This window comes from Schistocerca piceifrons, chromosome 8 (assembly GCF_021461385.2).
Source record: "Schistocerca piceifrons isolate TAMUIC-IGC-003096 chromosome 8, iqSchPice1.1, whole genome shotgun sequence".
Lineage (NCBI taxonomy): Eukaryota > Metazoa > Arthropoda > Insecta > Orthoptera > Acrididae > Schistocerca > Schistocerca piceifrons.
In genome coordinates this window covers 143,156,052-143,177,832 of record NC_060145.1, presented here as the reverse complement: position 1 = coordinate 143,177,832, position 21,781 = coordinate 143,156,052, and the positions used below count along the sequence as shown (strand labels likewise).

Sequence of the window (21,781 nt, the reverse complement as noted above, 5' to 3'; positions counted from 1 at the left end):
AGTGTTAGTTATGATTATGTTGTGCTCTGTGCAAAATTCTACTAGGCGGCTTCCTCTTTCATTTCTTAGCCCCAATCCATATTAACCTACTATGTTTCCTTCTCTCCCTTTTCCTACACTCGAATTCCAGTCACCCATGACTATTAAATATTCGTCTCTCTTCACAATCTGAATAATTTCTTTTATTTCATCATACATTTCTTCAATTTCTTCGTCATCTGCAGAGCTAGTTGGCATATAAACTTGTACTACTGTAGTAGGTGTGGGCTTCGTATCTATCTTGGCCACAATAATGTGTTCACTATGCTGTTTGTAGTAGCTTACCCGCATTCCTATTTTCCTATTCATTATTAAACCTACTCCCGCATTACCCTATTTGATTTTGTGTTTATAACCCTGTAGTCACCTGACCAGAAGTCTTGTTCCTCCTGCCACCGAACTTCACTAATTCCCACTATATCTAACTATAACCTATCCATTTCCCTTTTTAAATTTTCTAACCTACCTGCCCGATTAAGGGATCTGACATTCCACGCTCCGATCCGTAGAACGCCAGTTTTCTTTCTCCTGATAATGACATCCTCTTGAGTAGTCCCCGCCCGGAGATCCGAATGGGGGACTATTTTACCTCCGGAATATTTTACCCAAGAGGACACCATCATCATTTAATCATACAGTAAAGCTGCATGCCCTCGGGAAAAATTACGGCTGTAGTTTCCCCTTGCTTTCAGCCGTTCGCAGTACCAGCACAGCAAGGCCATTTTGGTTATTGTTACAAGGCCAGAACAGTCAATCATCCAGACTGTTGCCCTTGCAACTACTGAAAAGGCTGCTGCCCCTCTTCAGGAACCACACGTTTGTCTGGCCTCTCAACAGACACCCCTCCGTTGTGGTTGCTCCTACGGTACGGTTATCTGTATCGCTGAGGCACGCAAGCCTCCCCACCAACGGCAAGGTCCATGGTTCATGGGGGGGAAGAGATGTTATATAATACATAAACTGGTATGATACTGTTCTACATTCCTGGCATCATGGTAGACACTGCCAAATTACTTCTTGTTCTCCATACTGGGAGAAAAGGATAAATAGAGTCTTTTACCCCATTAGATTTCGAATTCTTATCCTTTGTTTAACCACCACCACAATCATTTCGGTAAGATTATTCACAACCATGTTTTGTTCTGCTTACAATCCTTACGTTAGTTTGTCTTTTCTAATCCTTCAGATCTCTATTTGAGACCTACAGTAACTCCTAAGGGATTTGGATCTCACATATCATGTTTTGACTCTTCTGTTTTTCACAGGTCCACTTGATCTAAAATGATTTAATCTCTCTCTGTCTTATTCTCTTCCACTTTCCATGACTTTTTATCATCTTCCTCTCACTCAGAAGCAATAAATTTTCCATCATAGAAACTGATATCTTTTACAGTGTGACTGGAATCTTTATTGACAACTGCTTTTCTTAGTTCTGCGTTCTCAAAAGATTTTTGTAACACACATGCACATCAGTTCACTAAACTGATGGTAAAGTAACAAGCAACCACTTGCTTTCTATTCCGTTTCCTACTGCGATAGCAGTAACAATTATTAAATTCTGTTAGAAACTGTTTAAGAAAAAAGCAAAAAAGATTATGGATTTGCAAATGGAACCTACAACTAATGGCAACAGGCCAATTAATTTAAAACTATACAAACTGTGCAGTAACTCTTGAAAGGCAAATGATAGGGAAATGTTTTCATAATTATTACACGACTGTTGTAAAATAATATAGTGGGAAAATTTTGTACTAATTTCAATAAAAACTAATAATGACAGAAGAATTTAGGTCATTTTAATTTAACCATTTCATTTATTAGTTTTTCTAACAATAAATTTGTACTTACAAAGTACTCAATGAAACAAGTGTACTTGTCTGCAGGAACCATATACTGCAAACAAAGGAGCCCACGATCATCTATTCGAACTGAGACTTTACGGGAGACAGTCAATGGTTTCAGCAGAGACTTGATGAAAGAATACCTGTACCTGCAATTAAAAACAGTATTTGTGCTTTGATAATCATGTTACTGAAATTAAAGGCTTCAGTTTCTGATAATATCTTAACATTGATAGTTTGACTTAACAGGGACAAAGGCTGAAATGGAAACTGTGTCATAAAAAAAGATTATCCTGGTTACTGACTTACGCCATGTAGGGGAAAACCGTGGTAATTGCATAACAACTGTCATTAGACAAGAGGTGAAAGAAATTGCATATTTCCAAATCTCGTCAGTTCTGTTGTATTCTAATTAATAATGGCATCAGCAGCCAAAGCCTCAAAAACACAATTCCTGAATTTGTCATACATACATTCACTACGCTTGTGCATATTCGTGAAGTGCACACAGAAACTGAGAGCCTGAAACAGTCTTTCAAGGTTTTATTAACATACAACTATCTGTATTTTAAATAAGATATTAGTGTAGAACTAGTTTCAGTAATCACAATTCAGTGTTCCAGCAACTTGAATGCATATTTTCACGCACTATGTATTACTGTCACTACTAAATATAAATATATATCAGTATTTCTCCTGCTTTCATACAACAAAAGTTAAGCATTAGATGATGATGATGAATAAATGTTGTGTGGTACAGCCAGTGAGATAGTCTTTCAATTTGACAGCCTTCAGAATATTACTAACTAATTTTTGTTACTTAGTCAATCCAGCAGCTTCTCACTTGGCCTCAAAAAGTACTTTAGACTCTGTTTCAGACCTTCTGATCCCAGAAAAATCAGAGGGAGTAATTGAGAATCGATCCTGGAACCTCTAGTTACTACCTAGTAAGCATAACCTTGAGACACTGTATTGGTTAGTAAATATTCTGATCTGACCAGGGATTAAGGTAGTTTCCCTTGGCAGCAAAGTAAATACAGCAAAAATGTCCCCAGTAATCCCCCTGAAATACATTCCCAATTGAGAGATATAAGTTCCTCCTAACCCCTTTGGCATATGAAAATACTAAAGAAAAAAAAAAACACACAATTATCATAAACCCAATGGTTGCAGAGAGCACTTCATATATGCCCTCAAACAGCCTGCCCTCTTCTCCAAGGGCAGGAAATGAGGAATGAAAACATATGACTGATCACCATGTGTGGAATATGGCTTTCAATATGCACTGACTTGAAGTATAGCACAAGCATTAAAGAAATCACCAAATTGTCACACAGAGTCTAATTACAAGGACAATTTAATACCAGACAACAGAGGCTGAAGATTCTGTTCTGTAAACAAACTAATAGAAGCTGTGATAGAAGATGAGCTTCTACTTAAAAAGCATATGAAACAGCAACATCTGACTCTCATACACCATGTATCTTCATATCCAGTGTTTGGAATAATGTTTTCTTCCCCAGTATGTATGCCTTGTATTTGTGGGATTTGATTTATGAAAATTTGGAAGCTCAAGATTAACTTTACTTTTTAATTGTATATGCAACATTCCTGTGTTTGATTCTTTGTTTTGTCAAATAGTGAGCTGACACACCTATTTACTCACAAATACTGTTAGGGTTCTTGTAACATGTTCCATAGACAATTCATTATAACAAAATACAAATGAAACATAATATCCTAAATTCTTAGGTTTTAATATTAACTGAGAGTCACATGTTGAATATCTCTTCTTATGTGATTGAGCTCTGCAACTTTTGCTTTATAGATAATAGGAGGCCTTTGGAGCTGAAAATGTCAAGATCATTTTCTTTGCCAACCGTCACTCGCTAATGTCTTATACCATTTTATGGGTAACTTTTAATTACGGAAGGAAACATTCATTGTAGAGACCTGCTTCATCAGTATTGAGGATAATATGTGGTGCCCACTTCAGAGCCTCTTTAAACAGCTGGATACACTGACAAACAGCATCACAGCACCTCACCAAGTATGTTGTCAGTTGCAACTCAAAAACCGCAATAGTATTTCTCAAATAAATTACTGGAAGTAGAAGCCATATTGTGGCACAGATAGGAGAGGACATAAAAAGGACAATTCTGATAGAACATGAATAATTTAGGAATACACGAGACCACTCACTGACAAGCAGAACTGCTGAGTCATTAAAAGGCACACATGAAAGAGAGAGAAAACTTGGTAGCCTTTTCTGAAAGCTAGCATGTTTTTTTCTCCTGTTTGTGTATGCTTATTGACGACTCAATGCTTCTAAAATTTGGTGAGTGCTCTCCTAAATTACAGCATCTGCATAACATGTGAGGCATTTGTGCCAATGCATACTTCATAGAACTTTGTACTAATATTTGTGTGCCAGAATGAGATTTTCACTCTGCAGCGGAGTGTGCGCTGATATGAAACTTCCTGGCAGATTAAAACTGTGTGCCCGACCGAGACTCGAACTCGGGACCTTTGCCTTTCGTGGGCAAGTGCTCTACCAACTGAGCTACCGAAGCACGACTCACGCCCGCTACTCACAGGTACTGGCAGAAGTAAAGCTGTGAGTACCGGGCGCGAGTCGTGCTTCGGTAGCTCAGTTGGTAGAGCACTTGCCCGCGAAAGGCAAAGGTCCCGAGTTCGAGTCTCGGTCGGGCACACAGTTTTAATCTGCCAGGAAGTTTCAATATTTGTGTGTGTGTGTGTGTGTGTGTGTGTGTGTGTGTGTGTGTGTGTGTGTGTGTGTGTTTGAGAGAGGGGGGCAGTGACTTCTTTACCCAACCATCCCAGCATTTACTTAATTAATTTACAGAAGCTATGTAAAGCCTAAATAAGGGTAACTGAATAGGGACTTGTATTCCAGGGACCCATGTGTGAACCTTGCAAAACATCATTAATTATTTCACTTCAGCAGCCTAAAAACTCTCTCCTGCTTCCATCAGCTGAATTATTTACCATAACTTATACATACTTTTTGTTAAATGTGATGCAAACTATCCTTTGCTAAACCATCAATTCCATGCAACTGCAGTCATTGTAACACAAAAAAATACCTTTGGAAAAGAAGCAAGGCCGGGAGGACTGTGGAATTGAAGGATGTATTGGAGGAGATATTGTTTGCTACCCAGTTCAGAGAATCATGTGTTGGGTGAGAGTCTCCATGTGGTATTGTTTGTGAAACACATTTTGAAGTTTATCACAGTGTGCTCAGCAGCATTGATAAGAGTGCACAATTAACCAGTGCTTGTTTCTGCACAAATAGCCATGCATTAGTTGCAGGGAAATTGGTATGTGACTAAGCTGTTTTCACAGGTGGCTCTGTCTCTGATCAGATACGATAAACTGTTGTTGTTTTCACTTGTTTCATTAATTTAATGAGTAAATTTCAAAGGCTGTGAATAAAAGCATCAAAAGATTTTTGAAGAGGTCTCTCCTAGATGTGTGGATATCTACATTTAACTTTCAAATAATAAATATTATTTCACCAGAAAAAGATTAAATATGGAATAGGGACTGACAGTATGCAACATTTTGAATGAACTTAATGGATGTTGACAGGGGCAGTTTCAGTAAGAGTTAAAATTGTGAAAAACAACCCTGACTAATTTAAATATGTTAGTTCCATATGGAAATGGTGGCCTTAGCGAGAGAACTAATGAGGATCAAAATGCAGTGGCAGTTGAGAAACAAGGCAGGGACTCAATCTATGTTAGTATATTGAAGACAGTTTACAGCAGTACTAAGGCGTCCATTAGACTTCATCAGGATAGTAGGAAATTCATAATTGAAAGAAGAATCGGACAAGGAGATTCTGAATCACCAGTACTATTCTCAGCAGTCCTAGAGGACGTTTACAGCCTAAACTGGGAAAATGAAGAAGCACCACATGGTAATTAAAGATACTGAACTATCTACACATTGCAGATAGGATTGTTCTGTTTACCTTTAAGGCACATAAACTTCAAGACTGAATGAAGGAACATAACAGCACAACTTTCAAAGCAAGGCTGAAGGTGAATTATAACAAGACTGAAATAAGATATAATCAACACACTAAAAATATAGTAATACAAATAAACAATAAAGGCATAGAACCAAGTTGCTAAGATTTTTTTCATTTTGGGCAATTTAAGACAACACAGTCAACAACAGATGAATAAAAGTGGGCTGGAGTGATTTTGGTAAACTAAACAGAGTTTTCAAAACAAAATTCCAAAAAGCCTCAAAAGTAAGGTTTATAATCAGTATGCATTACCATTTTTGAGTTATGTTAGCAAGGCATGGGCTTGAAGCGTGAGCGTGAGCGTGAGCGTGTGTGTGTGTGTGTGTGTGTGTGTGTGTGTGTGTGTGTGTGTGTGTGTGTGTGTGTGTGTGTGGGGTGGAGGAGGGGAGGGGAGGGGGGGGGGTACATTCAAAGACTAGGGATTTTATAAGCAAGCAATCAAGAGAGACTTGATGGGGGCTGCTAACAGGAAGCAAATAAATGGATTAGGGAACAAACTGCAGTGGAAGATATGATTAGTACTATAATGCAAATTAAATGGACGTGGAAGACACAAAATCAGGTGAATGGATGGCAGATGGATCAAGGAAGTTCTTAGATGGATTATAAGATACAAGAAAAGACCAAGAAAACAGCCTAATGGAAGGTGACTAGATGATAATAAGGAACTACACTGTAGGAACATAGACTTCTAGAGCTGAAGACCATAATGCATAGAAAGGCATGGAGAGACCTGGAAGGATAAAAGAATAGGGTTTAATGTCCTTTCAATGATGAGATCATTAGAGATTGAGCACCAACTGGAATTAAGAAAGGATGGAGAAGGAAGTTGGCTGCATGTTTTTCAAAAGAATAATACTAGCATCTGGCTTTAGGAAACCCTCAGAAAACTGAAATCTAGAGAAATATACATTTAAGCTTTTGGCCATAAGGCCTCCTTCTTCCAAAGTAGAAAGCACCAGGGACACAGTGGTGTACATTTACACACAAACGCAACGGACGCACACGACGACTGTAACCAGCGACACGGTGGTGAGTAGCAATCCATCCTTTTCATAATACTGTTGTTATTCCATCCTGGACTTCCCATTGTTCAAATAGTAATAGTTGTTACCCACAAATGTATGGGACCATTTAAGGCAATGGTGGGGAAAAAGTGCTAACCTACAAGTGTATATTCTGAAACATTAATTTCTAGCTGTACATACGGAACTCCTTTTTGCCAGCAAGTGGTGCATACGAAAACACAGCAGATAATGTGAAGTCTAATACTTGCTAAACTGAGAGTAAAAACAATGGAAAGTCCAGGTCGAAATATTAACAATTATGAAAAAGAATAGAGTGCTACTCACTGTAAAGATGACACAATGAGTTGCAGACATGTTCAACAAAAAGCTGTTACACACTGAACTTTTGGCGAAAGCCTTCTTCAGAAAAGAAGAAAACACACACATTCACACAAGCAGGCACACCTCACACAAAAACATGACCACTATCTTTGACTGTTCTGTTGAATGAAAGTAGCCATTGGGAGTTGGGCAGCAAAGGGAGAACAGTAGCTGGGTACAGGTGGGGGAGAGAAAAGCATTGTCTGGCGGAGTAAGCTGGGACTAGAAGGCGGCAGGACAAGGCTGCAGCATCGGAAAGCTGCTGAAGAGGCGGTAGACAAAATTAAGAGCAGAAAAGGAGAGGAGCATGGAGGGGAAAAGGCTGGTGGGGGAATGGGCGGAGAGAGACACACAATAAACGTGACGAGAGGGAGGTGATAGGACAGAAGGGATGTAAACCGTTGTGTGGAGAATGTGTGGAAAGTAGATTAACACAGATTAACGAAGGAATAATTTCAGGAGCAGAGAATGTGTTGTTAGGGAAACTCCCACCTGGACGGTTCAGTACAGCTGGTGTGGAGGGGAGGATCCAGAGGGCCTGTGTTGTGAAGCAGCCACTGAAATCAAGCATGTCACGTACAGCTGCATGTTGTGCCACAAGGTGGTCCACTTTGCTCTTGGCCACAGTTTGATAGTGGCCATTCATTCTGGTGGATAGCTGGATGGTAGTCATACCAATATAAAATGGTGTGCATGACTGCAGAAGAACTGATATATGACGTAGCTGCTTGCACAGGTGGCTAGGCCTCTGATGGGACAGGATAATTCTGTGACAGGACTGGAATAGAATGTGCTGGATGGGTGGATTGGGCAGGTCTTGCAACTGGCTTCCGACAGCAATGTAATCTCTGGGGCAAGGGGCTAGGATTGGGAGTGGCATAGGGATGGACTAGGATACTGCAGAGGTTGGGTGGGTGAAGGAACACCACTTTAGGAGGTGTAGGTGAGATCTCAGGTACGATGTCCCTCATTTCAGGGTTTGATGACAGATAATCAAAGCTCTGACAACAGATGTGGTTCAGTCGTTCCAGTCTACATCTATATACATACAATGTACGCCACTGTAAGGTGCATGGTGGAGGGTACCCTGTACCACTACCAGTCATTTCCTTTCCTGTTCAACTTGCAAATAGAGCAAGGGAAAAACAAATGTAAATCTGCCTCCATATGAGCCCTAATTTCTCATATCTTATCATCATTGTCCTTATGTAAAATGTTTATTGGCAGCAGTAAAATCATTCTACAGTCAGCTTCAAACTTCAGTTCTCTAGCTTTTTTTCAATAGTGTTCCTCAAATAGATCATTACCTTCCGACAAGGATTCCCATTTGAGTTCCTGAAGCATCTCTACAATACTAATGTGTTGTTCAAACCTACTGGTAACAAATATAGCAGCTCACCTCTAAACAACTTCAATGTTTTCCTTTGCTCTAACCTGGTATGGATCCCAAGCACTCTAGTAGTACTCAAGAGAAGGCTGCAGCAGTATCCTATATATGGTCTACTTTACAAATGGATCACACTTTCTCAAAAGTCTCCCAATAAACCAAAGTCAACCATTCACCTTCCCTATGCTCACATGCTCATGTTATTTCATATCAGTCTGCAATGTAACAATGTGACTGTTTCAAGGAGGGCACTACTAATGCTGTATCCAGACATTATGGGTTTGTCTTTCCTGCTCATCTGCATCAACTTACATTTTTTCTAAATTTTCATCACACAAACTAGAAATTTTGTCTAAGTCATATTGTATCCTCCTACAGTCACTCAACTTTGACACCTTCCTGTACATCAAAGCATCATCGACAAACAACTACAGATTGCTGCCCAACTTGTCTGCCAGATTATATAGGTATATTGAAAACAATAGCAGCCCTATCACACTTACCTAGGGCACTCCTGATGACACTTTTGTCATTTGCCATCTAGGACAACATACTAGGTTCTATTTCTTCAGAAGTCTTCGAGACACTTGCATATCTGGGAAGCTATTCTGTATACTCATACCTTCATTAACAGTTTGCAGTGAGAGATCTTGGTTCAAATGGCTCTGAGCACTATGGGACTTAACTTCTGAGGTCATTAGTCCCCTAGGACTTAGAACTACTCCTATGAGCAAAACCGATCTTCTTGATTAGTTGAAGTGTAGAGTCCATTTTAGTTTGTTATCCAGCTGAAACCCATGTTACTTTAGACATAATAACAGTGTTTTATTTAGTATAATCTTTGTTGCTTACCCCTGCTTACAGTACATCATCTTTCATTGTTTTAAACAGCACAATGGGAGTATCGTAAGATTTAAGACTTACACTGTTGCTATAGACCTACTTGGAGCCTGATCAGATATTATTTGGACAGTGTCTAGTCAGTTTGGGCCACTGATGACAATGATGATGCTAGGTATTATAGTCTGCAGCATCCATACTATATACATACAGGTGAGTGTAGTTAAAAGCAGTGAGATATTGATCAAAGAGAAGAATCCAAAACAAAATAGCAGACACACGTGGCTGGCAGATCACAAATCAATGACAGGATGTGCCAGCATCTCCATAACACACTAAAATCGGCAGTCTAAAAGCTCAGACTGGAGTATAGATGGTATGAACATAATTTTAAATGTCTTACCACACTAGTATTGGCATCACCTAGAACAGAGGGCAGGTACCATCTTACATTGTTGTCCTTATGAGAATACAGTACATACTCTGTCAAAATGAGACCTCTGAATTTGTATGCTGATAGAGCCACAAACAGAAGGCTCTTCTTTGAGAGCATAAAGTTAGGTGTAAGTGAACTGTGTCCTAGATGGAAATTGATGAGTGTGACTTTATCCCATCTCTGTGAACAGAAGAAGGAATGCAAATGCTGGCTGATTTAATTTCACAACTGCTAGCCTGCTGGCCTACACCTTCCGGCACTTATTTTCCTAGTGGTGCACGACTTTCTGGCTCAGCAGTGAGACAGTGGCCTGCACTGACTCAGTTGCCTGAATAGGCCTTGCTACATTAGCTTACTCGTTTCACAGTTGCTACATCAGCTTACTTGTTTCTCTTTATTCCCATGTGTTCCTGCCTCCTCCCCCAACTGTTGTCACAGGAAAATGAGTCCTGTATGTTATTATATCATTTTCTCTGCTGAGTACATTTTCTGGAACGTTCGAAGAGCTTTAAGAACAATGAAGGAGGTGACACACTCCTTCCCTTGATCACATCACACCTTGTCTGCTCCAATGCCTTTGGAATTGGGTACATCACTACATTATACAATGTAAATTTATTTGGTAGGCAGACCCTGTAGAATACAAATGGGTAAAACCACTGTGTAGCCAAGGTAGTTTCCTCATTTGATCCGTTGCTATGCATGATGCAAAAATTATGGTGCTATTTCATATAAACTGTTCAAGAAAAGGTTTACACCAATCTTGTACCTTCTACAGTTGATGTTTTCAATTGGAAAGTTTTTTCTCAGCACTCTTTTTACCACAGGAAATTGCTAAAAACAGTTGCTTGTACTGGAAATAAAATTAACATGCATTCATAACAAAGTTGAATGCAGTGTGCTATGTCTCCAAACCTGAAAAGCAAAAAGTCACTTCTGTACAGTGTTCAGTCTGTCAACATGCCTCCGAAGGGAGCAATACCAAAACTTCTTGTCATTCATAACTTGCATTTGTTCATAAACAATACTTGCCTGTATTTATGTACATTTTGTTACTAATTATGTTTATTTCTGACTTGAATAAATATGAAGAATTTCTATGGAAGTTATGTAATCTGTGAAAATATAGTGCATTTTACTGGTCCATTACAGGCTCAATACTTAAAACTGTAACGACAGGCTAGGAAAAGCCAGAGGGAAGTCCATCTGGGTTAAGGAGGCAAAAGCAGGGCAATGGCAAAGGAGGTCCTGAAGAGAGCCCACAGACAGCGGACAAAGCTCCAGTCAGGAGTTAGCCTCATAGTGAGCACATAGCAGTTTAGATACAAGACTAAAATTTATACAGTTGATGGAATTATTGCCTCAGGTGGTCATTGCCTTTACTGGGGACATGGAGTGCTTAAATAGTGCCCCGTGACAGCTGTTAATTAGAAGAGGTGCCACTCGTGAATCCTATAAACACTGAGGTTAAAATCATATAGTATGATTCATCACCTCCATGCAATATATTGTTTTCATTAATATTGTAAATCACACTTACTGTGTGTTCTTTTGTCAATGCAGTTTAATTTACATCTGCATACATACTGTTATGTCCGTCCCCAGTAGCCGAGTCATCAGCGCGACTGAATGTCAACCCTACGGGCCCGGGTTCGATTCCCGGCTGGGTCTGAGATTTTCTCCGCTCAGGGAATGGGCGCTGTGTTGTCCTAATCATCATCATTTCATCCCCATCGACACGCAAATTGCCGAAGTGGCATCAAATAGAAAGACTTGCACCCAGCAAATGGTCTACCCAATGGGAGGCCCTAGTCACACAACATATACATTTATTTTACATGCTGTTATTGCCCCAAGTCATGCTACTTGCAACAGGTTCCTAAAATTTACTTTAGCATCACAATTATAATTAAAAACTGCAAAATTTTCTTAACAAAGACTACAAGAGGTTTGCATTATCCTGAAAAACAGTTTACAAATTGAATGTAGTTAAGTTGCACTGGCAGCTAGTTGTGCAATGTTGTAACAGACTATAAATTTCATGAAAGATAACAATTAATCTGAAAGTAACTTAAGTCTGACAATAAAATTTAACAAACATGAAAGATACATGACTAAACTGTGTTTAGCACTTAACTGTCAGCAAATTGTGGCAAGCGTATGTTCATTTACATGTATTTGTGATTAGGGGATATCTGTGTATAGAAAGCAGGATTGCAGATTAACTTCCTCAATTACTTCAAATGGAATGTTTTTGTAACTGTTAATGTGAGGAAGTGATGTTCTAGTTAATTACTGTCTCATATTAAAGTGCACAATCAATACTACAGATAAAAGTAGACTTAACAGCTCTCTTATGAAATACTTCATTGAGACAGTCAATTCATTGAAATTCTGGGTGTAATTATTACCAGTTCTTTACTCACTATTGATTGATTGACTGATTAATTGAGAGGGGTTATGGGACCAAATGGTGAGGCAATCAGGAAGTTAGTCACAGAAGAAAGAGGATCCGCTAAAAGTGGACAGATCCAGTCACTAGAGCCAAATTATGAAATAATAATGATTACACACACACACACACACACACACACACACACACACACACACACACACACACACAGTAAAAGGCATAAAAGGTGAGACAAAATCTAAAAACTGGAAAAAAGGGGAATCCTTCCACGGGGGAGTGGTCATGGGGTTACACACTGAGAAGACTGGAAAAGAGGTCCCAACCACAACCACCTTGTCCCTGCTCCAAGACCTGGAAATAAAAACCATTTTCATGGAGGAAACCAAGGACCACTTCAACCATCCGTGAATTGTCTGCTAATACTAAATTTAAGGAATCTGGAAGACTATACTTAGCTCAAAGGGCCAAAAGAAGGGGACATTCCATCAATATGTGGGGTACTGTCATTCTGGCTCCGAGAGGAGAGGAAGGAAGAGTGCCAAACTGCAGTAAACTCTTCAATTGTGCGGAATTTATTACTGTGAGCAGTAGCAGATCAAATGTCATTCCACCTACAGCTGGAATCATGAAAGGAAATGGCAGGTAAGTAGCTGCTTCTCTAGCCAAATGGTCAGCCAGTTAATTCCCCGGGATGCCTACATGACTTGGGACCCTAAGAAAGACAATTGAACAGGCGGCATGGCCAAGGGCAGAGAGAAGGCCACAGATAGCAGAGACCAAAGGGTGATGAGAGTAGCATCAGTTGACAGCCTGCAGGCTGTTCATTGAGCCTGAACAAATTAAAACACTGTGGAGGACTCTGCGAATGGCTAGAAGTTCTGCTGTGAACACACTAGATGATCCTGGTTATGTAAGGTGTTCTAAGCCAGCATCAGATGTGAAAGTGTATCCCATCTTATCGATTGTCTTAGAACCATCAGTGTAAAAGATGGCGGCACCCTGGAACTCTGTAAGGATGACACACACAAGATGTCAGAAAATCATAGGAGCAGCAGAGATCTTAGGACCCTGGAATAGTTCGGTCCTAATCCACAGTCTAGGAACCATCTGGGGGGGGTGTGAGGGGACTGGGGTTTGGGAGGAAAGGCACGAGGTGCATTCCAGTGAGTGAAGATGGAGGTCCCGACAGAGGAAAGTCAGACGCATGCCAAGTGGCAATCCCACTCGTAGGCGAGTGTCAGGGGGAGACATGCCCCGATGGCAAAGAGCACAGGGTACACGGGATGGTCAAGGAATTGGCGAATGGTGATTGCATAAGAAACCAGGAGTTGGCACTGTCGTAAATGTAGAGGGGAATCCCCGCTTCTGTGAGGAGGCTATCAACGGGACTAATGCGAAAGGCACCAATAGACAGACGCACCCCACAATGGTGAACAGGGTCAAGCAGTTTCAAAGTGGAAGGAGCTGCTGAGCAATAAATCTGACTTCCATAATCTAGTCTGGACAAGACCAGAGCACTGTAAATATGGAGAAGAGTAGCATGGGCATGGTCTGCACCCCCAGATGTATGGACCAGGCAGTGGAGAGCATTAAGCTTCCACATGCACATAATCTTTAGGTGGCGAATATGGTGCAGCCATGTCAGCTTGTTGTCAAAAATAAGGCCCAAGAAATGGGACTATGCTACAATGTCGAGGAGCTGGTCACCTAAATAAAGTTCTGGATCGGGTTCTACTGTGGATCGATCACAAAAAATGCGTAACCCGCGTTTTGAAGGGAGAAAACTGGTTGCCATGGGAGGTGGCCCATACAGGGGCCTGTTGGATAGCATCTTGGAGCCGACACTCAGCAGATGCTACGGAGTGCAAGTTGCAGCAGATGCAAAAATCCTCAACATACGACACCGGGATAACCTGAGGCCCACCGGAGGTTACAAGCTCATTGATGGCAATGAAGAAGAGTATGACACTTAGTACACAACGCTGTGGGATACAATTCTCCTGAATCCAAGGGGCGCTGAGTGAAGTGCCAACTCGAACCCAGAAGAGCTGGTGAGACAAAAACTCACAGATAAAAATTGGAAGGGGACCACGGAAGCCCCAGTCATGGAGGGTAACTAAAATATGATGGTGCCAAGCCATGTCATATGCCCTGTGTAGGCCAAAGAAGACCGTGACAAGGTGCCGGCAGCGAGTAAAAGTCTGTCAGATGGCTGTTTCCAATCTGAGTAAATGGTCAGTTGGAGATCGTCTTGCCTGGAAGCCATACTGATATGGGGACAAAAGGCCCCGAGATTCGAGTACTCAACATAATCTGAAGCTAACCATCCTCTCAATCAGTTTACAAAGTACATTCATCAGGCTAATTGAGCGGTAGCTGTCGAGGGACGTTGGGTTCTTTCCAGACCTAAGGACGGGGAGGACTATATTGTCTCGCCATTACGATGGAAAAGCACCGTGAGCCAAATGCAGTTGAGGACCCTGAGGAGATGTTGCCTCTGGGGAATGTCCAAGTGTTGGTTCATTTGGTTGTCGATGGAATCCAGGCCTGGGGCCATGTCTCGTAAAGAAGTAAGAGGCTCCGAGAATTCCCATTCAGTGAATGGTTCATTATAGGGCTCAGCATGTTGCAGTATGAAACAGAGGGGGGTCTGTTCAACTCTGTGTTTCTGACGGAGAAAGGTAGCAGGAGAGGAAGAGGACACCAATGCTGTTGCAAAGTGTTCTGCAAGGACCAATGGATTAGTGCACAGAGTTCCTTGGAGATTAAACACTGGACAGTTGACTGTCACTGGCGGCCCAGAAGGCTACGGAGCTTGGACCAAACCTGCAATAAAGAGGCATATGTCCCCATGGAGGAAACATAACACTCCTAGCATTCCTTTTTACTCTGCTTAGTAAGGCAACGAGCCTTAGCACAGAGACGCTTACAATCGAAGGGATTGGTCTGTGAAGGATGTCACTCAAATGGCTGCAGTGCCCATCAGCAGTCCTAGACAGCAACTGCGACATCCTTGGTCCACTGCGGTACCATCAAGGATGAGGGGGTACCTGTGGATAGGGGGCAGCAGTGCCAGGAGCATGAAGAACAGTGCCAGAGACGCCTTGCATGATTGCATCAGTGGAATTTGAAATGGAGGTGTCAAAGTGCACAGCAAACATATATAAAGGCCAACTGTCCCTGTGGAGTGCCCAACATGGGAGTCTGTCTGCCTGGCGGCGGCAGGGGAACAACAAAATCACCGGAAAGTGGTCACTGACACAAAGGTCATCATGGGAGACCAATGTAGGGAAGCCACGAGGGCAGGGGAGGAGATCGTGAGATTGATAGCAGTGAAGGTGCCACGAGTGGCACTGAAGTGGGCAGGGGAACCCTCATTTAGGAGACACAAATTGAGGTCCTTAATAAGTTGGTCAATTAGGAGACCCCTACTCGTTGAAGTGACATTCCTCCACAGAGGGTGGTGGTCATTGAAGTCCCCAAGGAGGAGAAATGGGGGCAGGATTGCTGGATTAAGGTAGACAGTGCAACATAAGGAAGTGGCCTACTTGGAGGGAAGTAGACATTGCAAATGGTCATTGCCAGAGTCGTTTTCACTTGAACCACTATTGCTTCCTGGTTGGTACGTAGGGGGATCCTGTCTCTAATGACATCAGAGCAAACCAAAGTGCAGACCCCACCAGAAGCCACCCCGGGGCCAGCACAGTTCCGAGAGAACGCCCAATAACCATGAAATCTTGGAGAGTGGTCATTAGTGGAAATGCATTTCCTGAAGAACAAGACAGAAAGCAGAATAGGAGGAGACAAGACGTATTTCTGGTAGGTGACAACGGTATCCATTGCAATTCCACAGGATAATCGTGTGAAGAGAGTCCAAGTTAGACATAAAGAAGCCGAGAGGGGGTCATGTCAGTCGATCAGTAGTCGTCACTGACAAGGATGGGGTTGTTGTTGTTGTGGTCTTCAGTCCTGAGACTGGTTTGATGCAGCTCTCCATGCTACTCTATCCTGTGCAAGCTTTTTCATCTCCCAGTACCTACTGCAACATACATCCTTCTGAATCTGCTTAGTGTATTCATCTCTTGGTCTCCCTCTACGATTTTTACCCTCCACGCTGCCCTCCAATACTAAATTGGTGATTCCTTGATGCCTCAGAACATGTCCTACCAACCGATCCCTTCTTCTGGTCAAGTTGTGCCACAAACTTCTCTTCTCCCCAATCCTATTCAATACTTCCTCATTAGTTATGTGATCTACCCATCTAATCTTCAGCATTCTTCTGTAGCACCACATTTCGAAAGCTTCTATTCTCTTCTTGTCCAAACTATTTATCGTCCATGTTTCACTTCCATACATGGCTACACTCCATACGAATACTTTCAGAAATGACTTCCTGACACTTAAATCAATACTGGATGTTAACAAATTTCTCTTCTTCAGAAACGCTTTCCTTGCCATTGCCAGCCTACGTTTTATATCCTCTCTACTTCGACCATCATCAGTTATTTTGCTCCCCAAATAGCAAAACTCCTTTACTACTTTAAGTGTCTCATTTCCTAATCTAATTAATAAAAGAAAAATTCGGAGTAGGTATTAAAATTCATGGAGAAGAAATAAAAACTTTGAGGTTTGTCGATGACATTGTAATTCTGTCAGAGACAGCAAAGGACTTGGAAGAGCAGTTGAATGGAATGGACAGTGTCTTGAAAGGAGGATATAAGATGAACATCAACAAAAGCAAAACAAGGATGGGGTGACATCCAAAAATAAGATGTAGACTCAGGTTGTGAGGGGAGAGATTGCACCTCCGGGATGGGGGGGTCTTGTGTTGGGACTTGTTTCTTCTTCTTCTTCTTCTTCTTCTTCTCCTCCTCCTCTTTTGAAGGTGACAGGGCACCGAGAGAGTACAGGTGTCGGCCAGATCCGGAACCAAAAGAGTGCGGGTGACCTTGGGGCACACAGATGGTGCATCTTATGGCCAAGTGGGGGTAGGAGTCTTCCAGCCGGGGGTAGGAGTCTTCCAGCCGGGGGTAGGAGGAGGAAATGAAGTAACAGAGGCATAAGTTGAAGATAGTGACACTGGGTGGAGTCTCTCATACTTTTGGCAAGCCTCAGCATAAGACAGGCAATCAAGAGACCTGTATTCGTGGATCTTGTTTTCTCTCTTGTAAGCTGGACAATCTGGCGAGCGAGGGGAGTGGCGGTCAGCACAACTGACACATTACACAGTTGGCAGAACGCAGACTTACCTCATGGAGTGGACGCTCACAGTCACCATATGGAGAGTCCGCTGTACAGCAGAAAGAAGTATGACCTACACTCAAGCACCGTATAGGTGGAGGGACGTGCGGCTTCGTGTCACATCTGTAGCACTGACCTCCTCTGGAAGGGTATCCCCCCCCCCCCCCCCCACTTCCCTCTCCTCAAGCCAGAATGTAAGCATCAGTATCAGTTTGGTTGTCTTTGGACACATTGAACAAAATGAACATCACGCCACTCCAGATTAGCCCGGAGTTCCTCATCAGTTTGCAGGATGCAGTCCCCACAAAAAATCACTCCCTGGACCATTTTCAGAGATTGGTAAGGAGAATAGACACTGGGGCATAGCCAAGATAATCACAGGCACGAAGTGCTGCAGATTGGGTGGCAGCAGCAGCTTTGATCACCAGGGAGCCTGACCACATCTTACTCAGTGACTCCACTTCACCAAACTTGTTCTCGATATTTTCCACAAAAAACAATGGCTTTTTGGTGGATTTGTGTCCCCATCCGTCCTCGTACAGATGAGCTAGTGGGGAAAATGTTTGATGCCATGATGGAGAGCCTAGCCCTTCTCACATGGTGTAGCCAGGGAAGGGAAGATTGCTGGGCCACATGAAGCAGCATTCAATGATCCTTCACCATGCAAAGAGACAGCCATTTGAGACTGGCCAGATTTTTGCAGCTTCATACACTTTATGCGCCAAGCATCCGCCCTGATACCACTCGCTCCGACCAGGGGTTCTCCCCACGGGCTGTCTCGCACAGCAGCCATTGCCTGGAGTTCCAATGTTCCAAGAAGACAAGCAACCACTCCTTGGCATACATTGGGAGGGAACAGCTAAGGTATCAGCAGTGTGATCCCTGTATTGTCAGGGGGCTCAGCTATATGGACACGTAACAGCCCCACCACACGGACTGGCTACACATGCTGGCTGACCAAGCAGGGTGGAAGGGGGCTACAGCAGGAGAGGGATAGGGGAAAGAAGTGGGGAGAGTAATCCATGCCGTAGATGCTAGGGAAGGAATTCTTCTCCAAATGGCTCACACTAAAAACAGGAAATTTTGATGTGGAGGTCAAACCTCAAACGGGGACATAAACGCCAAAAAGGATGAAAGAACAGGCAGAAGGAACAAAACTGCAAGCCGAAACCAGGTGGATATAAATCAGAATGCTGAGAGAGGGGAAGGGTGGGGTTATGGGGAAGGAGCATAGCTATGGGGAGAGGCCCAGGTGAAGGAAATGCAGCCAGGGAAGGAAGAATTGGCTGCAGTAGCTCGAACCCCGTGTGTGCCACACACAAACTCACAAAAGAACCGTGAGCACCTGGGTGGTTCTTTACTCACTAAAAATCATTCGCAAATCAGACTGACGACACTAATTTTATCTTGCAACAATTTGTATAACTATTAAAGTTTCTTTAATCATTAAAAACTGCTTGAAATTGTTCATAAACAATAACTGCCTTTATTTTATGTATATTTTGTTACTATTTATGTTTATTTCTGACTGTAATGAATATGAGTGATTTTTATAGATGTAATGTAATCTGTCAAAATACTGTACAGTTTACTGGTACATGTACAGCCTCGATACTTAGAACTTCAACAGTAGGGTTCATTTCAGCAGATACACTATGTGATCACAAGTATCTGGACACCCCCCCAAAAACGTATGTTTTCCATATTAGGTGCATTGTGCTGCCACCTACTGCCAGGCACTCCATATCAGCGACCTCAGTAGTCATTAGGCACTGTGTGAGAGCAGAATGGGGCACTCCGCGGAACTCATGGACTTCGAATGTGGTCAGGTGATTGGGTGTCACTTGTGTCATACGTCTGTACACGAGATTTCCACACTCCTAAACATCCCTAAGTCCAGTGTGATAGTGAAGTGGGAATGTGAAGGGACATGTACAGCATAAAATCATACAAGCCGACCTCATCTGTTGACTGACAGAGACCGCCAAAAATTGAAGAGGGTCACAATGTGTAATAGACAGACATCTATCCAGACCACCACACAAGAATTCCAAACTGCATCATGATCCACTGCAAGTACTATGACAGTTAGGCGGGAGGAGAAAACTTGGATTTCATGGTTGAGTGGCTGCTCATAAGCCACACATCACGCCGGTAAATGCCGAACGATGCCTATCTTGGTGTAAGGAGTGTAAAGATTGGATGATTGAACAGTGGAAAAACATTGTGTGTTGTGACGAATCACAGTATGCAATGTGGCGATCCGATGGCAGGGTGTGGGTATAGCGAATACCCGGTGAACGTCATCTGCCAGCGTGTGTATTGCCAAAAGTAAAATTCAGAGAGCAATTAGGAGATGGCGATTGCATCTTTCCACACAATCGGGCACCTGTTTGTAATGCACAGCCTGTGGTGGAGGGGTTACACAACAATAACATCCCTGTAATGGACTGGCCTGCAGCGAGTCCTGACCTGAATCCTATAGAGCACCTTTGGGATGTTTCGGAGTGCCGACTTCGTGCCAGGTCTCAACAACCGACATCGATACATCTCCTCAGTGCTGCACTCCTTGGAGAATGGACTGTCATTCCTTAAGAAACCTTCCAGCACCTGACTGAACGTATGCCTGTGAGAGTGGAAGCTGTCATCAAGCCTAAGAGTGGGCCAACACCATACTGAATTCCAGCATTCCCAATGAAGGGCGCCACGAACTTGTAAGTCATTTTCAGCCAAGTGTCCGGATACTTTAGATCACATAGTGTATAACATGCCACCCCATTCAGTAAAGCCCTGCCTCCTGGAGGTATGTTTTCAGGAGATGGATATAATGTGCTCATGCTTTATTGTCTCTAAAGTCAAACCCATTGCTGAAATGTTGACTGTAGGGCTGGACTGTACTTGCCAAAGTGGCTGGTGCATGCATGCGTTCATCACCCCCCCCCCCCCCCCCCACACACACACACACTTGCTTACCTTGAAACAGTAGTTGTGGTGCAGTTGAAAGATTCAATCATGTCACTATCCTTGGAAATGTCAACCTGAAAATGGAAAGAAAAAAGTTTCCAATCCAAAACGGTGAAGTCTTCACAATAATTTTCATAAATAAATGTTTCAAGTAATGCCAGATATAAATAAACATGATTCACTCATTCACTCTCTCTCTCTCTCTCTCTGCGTTCAGTAGACGCCATCAAGAATCAAAACCCTCAGGGAAGTGGAAAGGTGAGTCTAGTCATACATGAACATAAGATAAAGAAACCAGACAAACTTAAACTGTCTCCGTATATACCGCTTAATGCTATTCAGACTTACAACATCTAAATTTAATCGAGAAAATTAGAAAGACAACAGCTACTTTGAACAAAGTTGCTGTCTCTTCAGTTCTACTACAAAGCTGCAGTTTATCTGCTATATGTAACTTAATATTTGCTTCATTACAATGGTATTTTCCAAAGAAAATATTTTTTCATCTGTAAAAATCAGTTCTATTTATAGTCTATCACTACTTGTCACAAAACTTTGCAACAAACATTCTAGCTTGCCATGTAGCTAACAGATCTTTTCATTCCCTGAATCTAAATATTCAAAATGGCTAATACTTGGCTTTCTAATTCCCGGCTTTACATGAGATACCAGCTTTCTGAATATCTTACCACCACATTACATAACTCTATTCTGAGCCTTGGACTGGGAGGCAAGACCTACATGAAAACTATTTTTCTGTCTTGTGACCGTGTATATCACAGTTCAGATGAATTTGATATTTGTCATCAGTCACAAAAACCGTAGAGTACATGTATCAAGAACTGAGAGTATGAATCCAAGATCCTTAAAAAGGCTTCTGCGAGATGTACAGTTATCTACTTTACGTAATATTTTTATTGTTCACTTCTGCTGAATAACCACTTTATTTACTTTAGGTGCATCACCCCAGAAGATAATTCCGAAAGACAATGGGGACTGAAAATATGCTAAATAACCTAACATACACTCTTCCCTTTCAGTCAACACAATTAGAGATGCTTCTCAGAGTGCAACATGCTGAACTGAACTTCCTGACTAGTTAGTTTACCCACGCCTTGATTCAATTCTAACTTTTCATGTGGCTGGACCCCAAGGAATTTTACACATTGTGCTCC

At 42.1% G+C, this 21,781-nt stretch overlaps 1 protein-coding gene across 8 annotated transcripts in view; it reads right to left on the bottom strand.

The window, feature by feature from the left end:
- LOC124711274 (cell cycle checkpoint protein RAD1-like) overlaps positions 1-21,781 on the bottom strand; it is an 80,810-nt gene that overhangs the window by 7,984 nt on the left and 51,045 nt on the right. For all 8 annotated transcript variants that reach the window (XM_047241264.1, XM_047241263.1, XM_047241262.1 and 5 more), the window contains 2 exons: positions 20,616-20,680; positions 1,888-2,029 (listed from right to left, as the gene is read on the bottom strand). In XM_047241264.1, the coding sequence (XP_047097220.1) occupies positions 1,888-2,029; positions 20,616-20,680 (207 nt within the window). The remainder of the gene's footprint in view (positions 1-1,887; positions 2,030-20,615; positions 20,681-21,781) is intronic.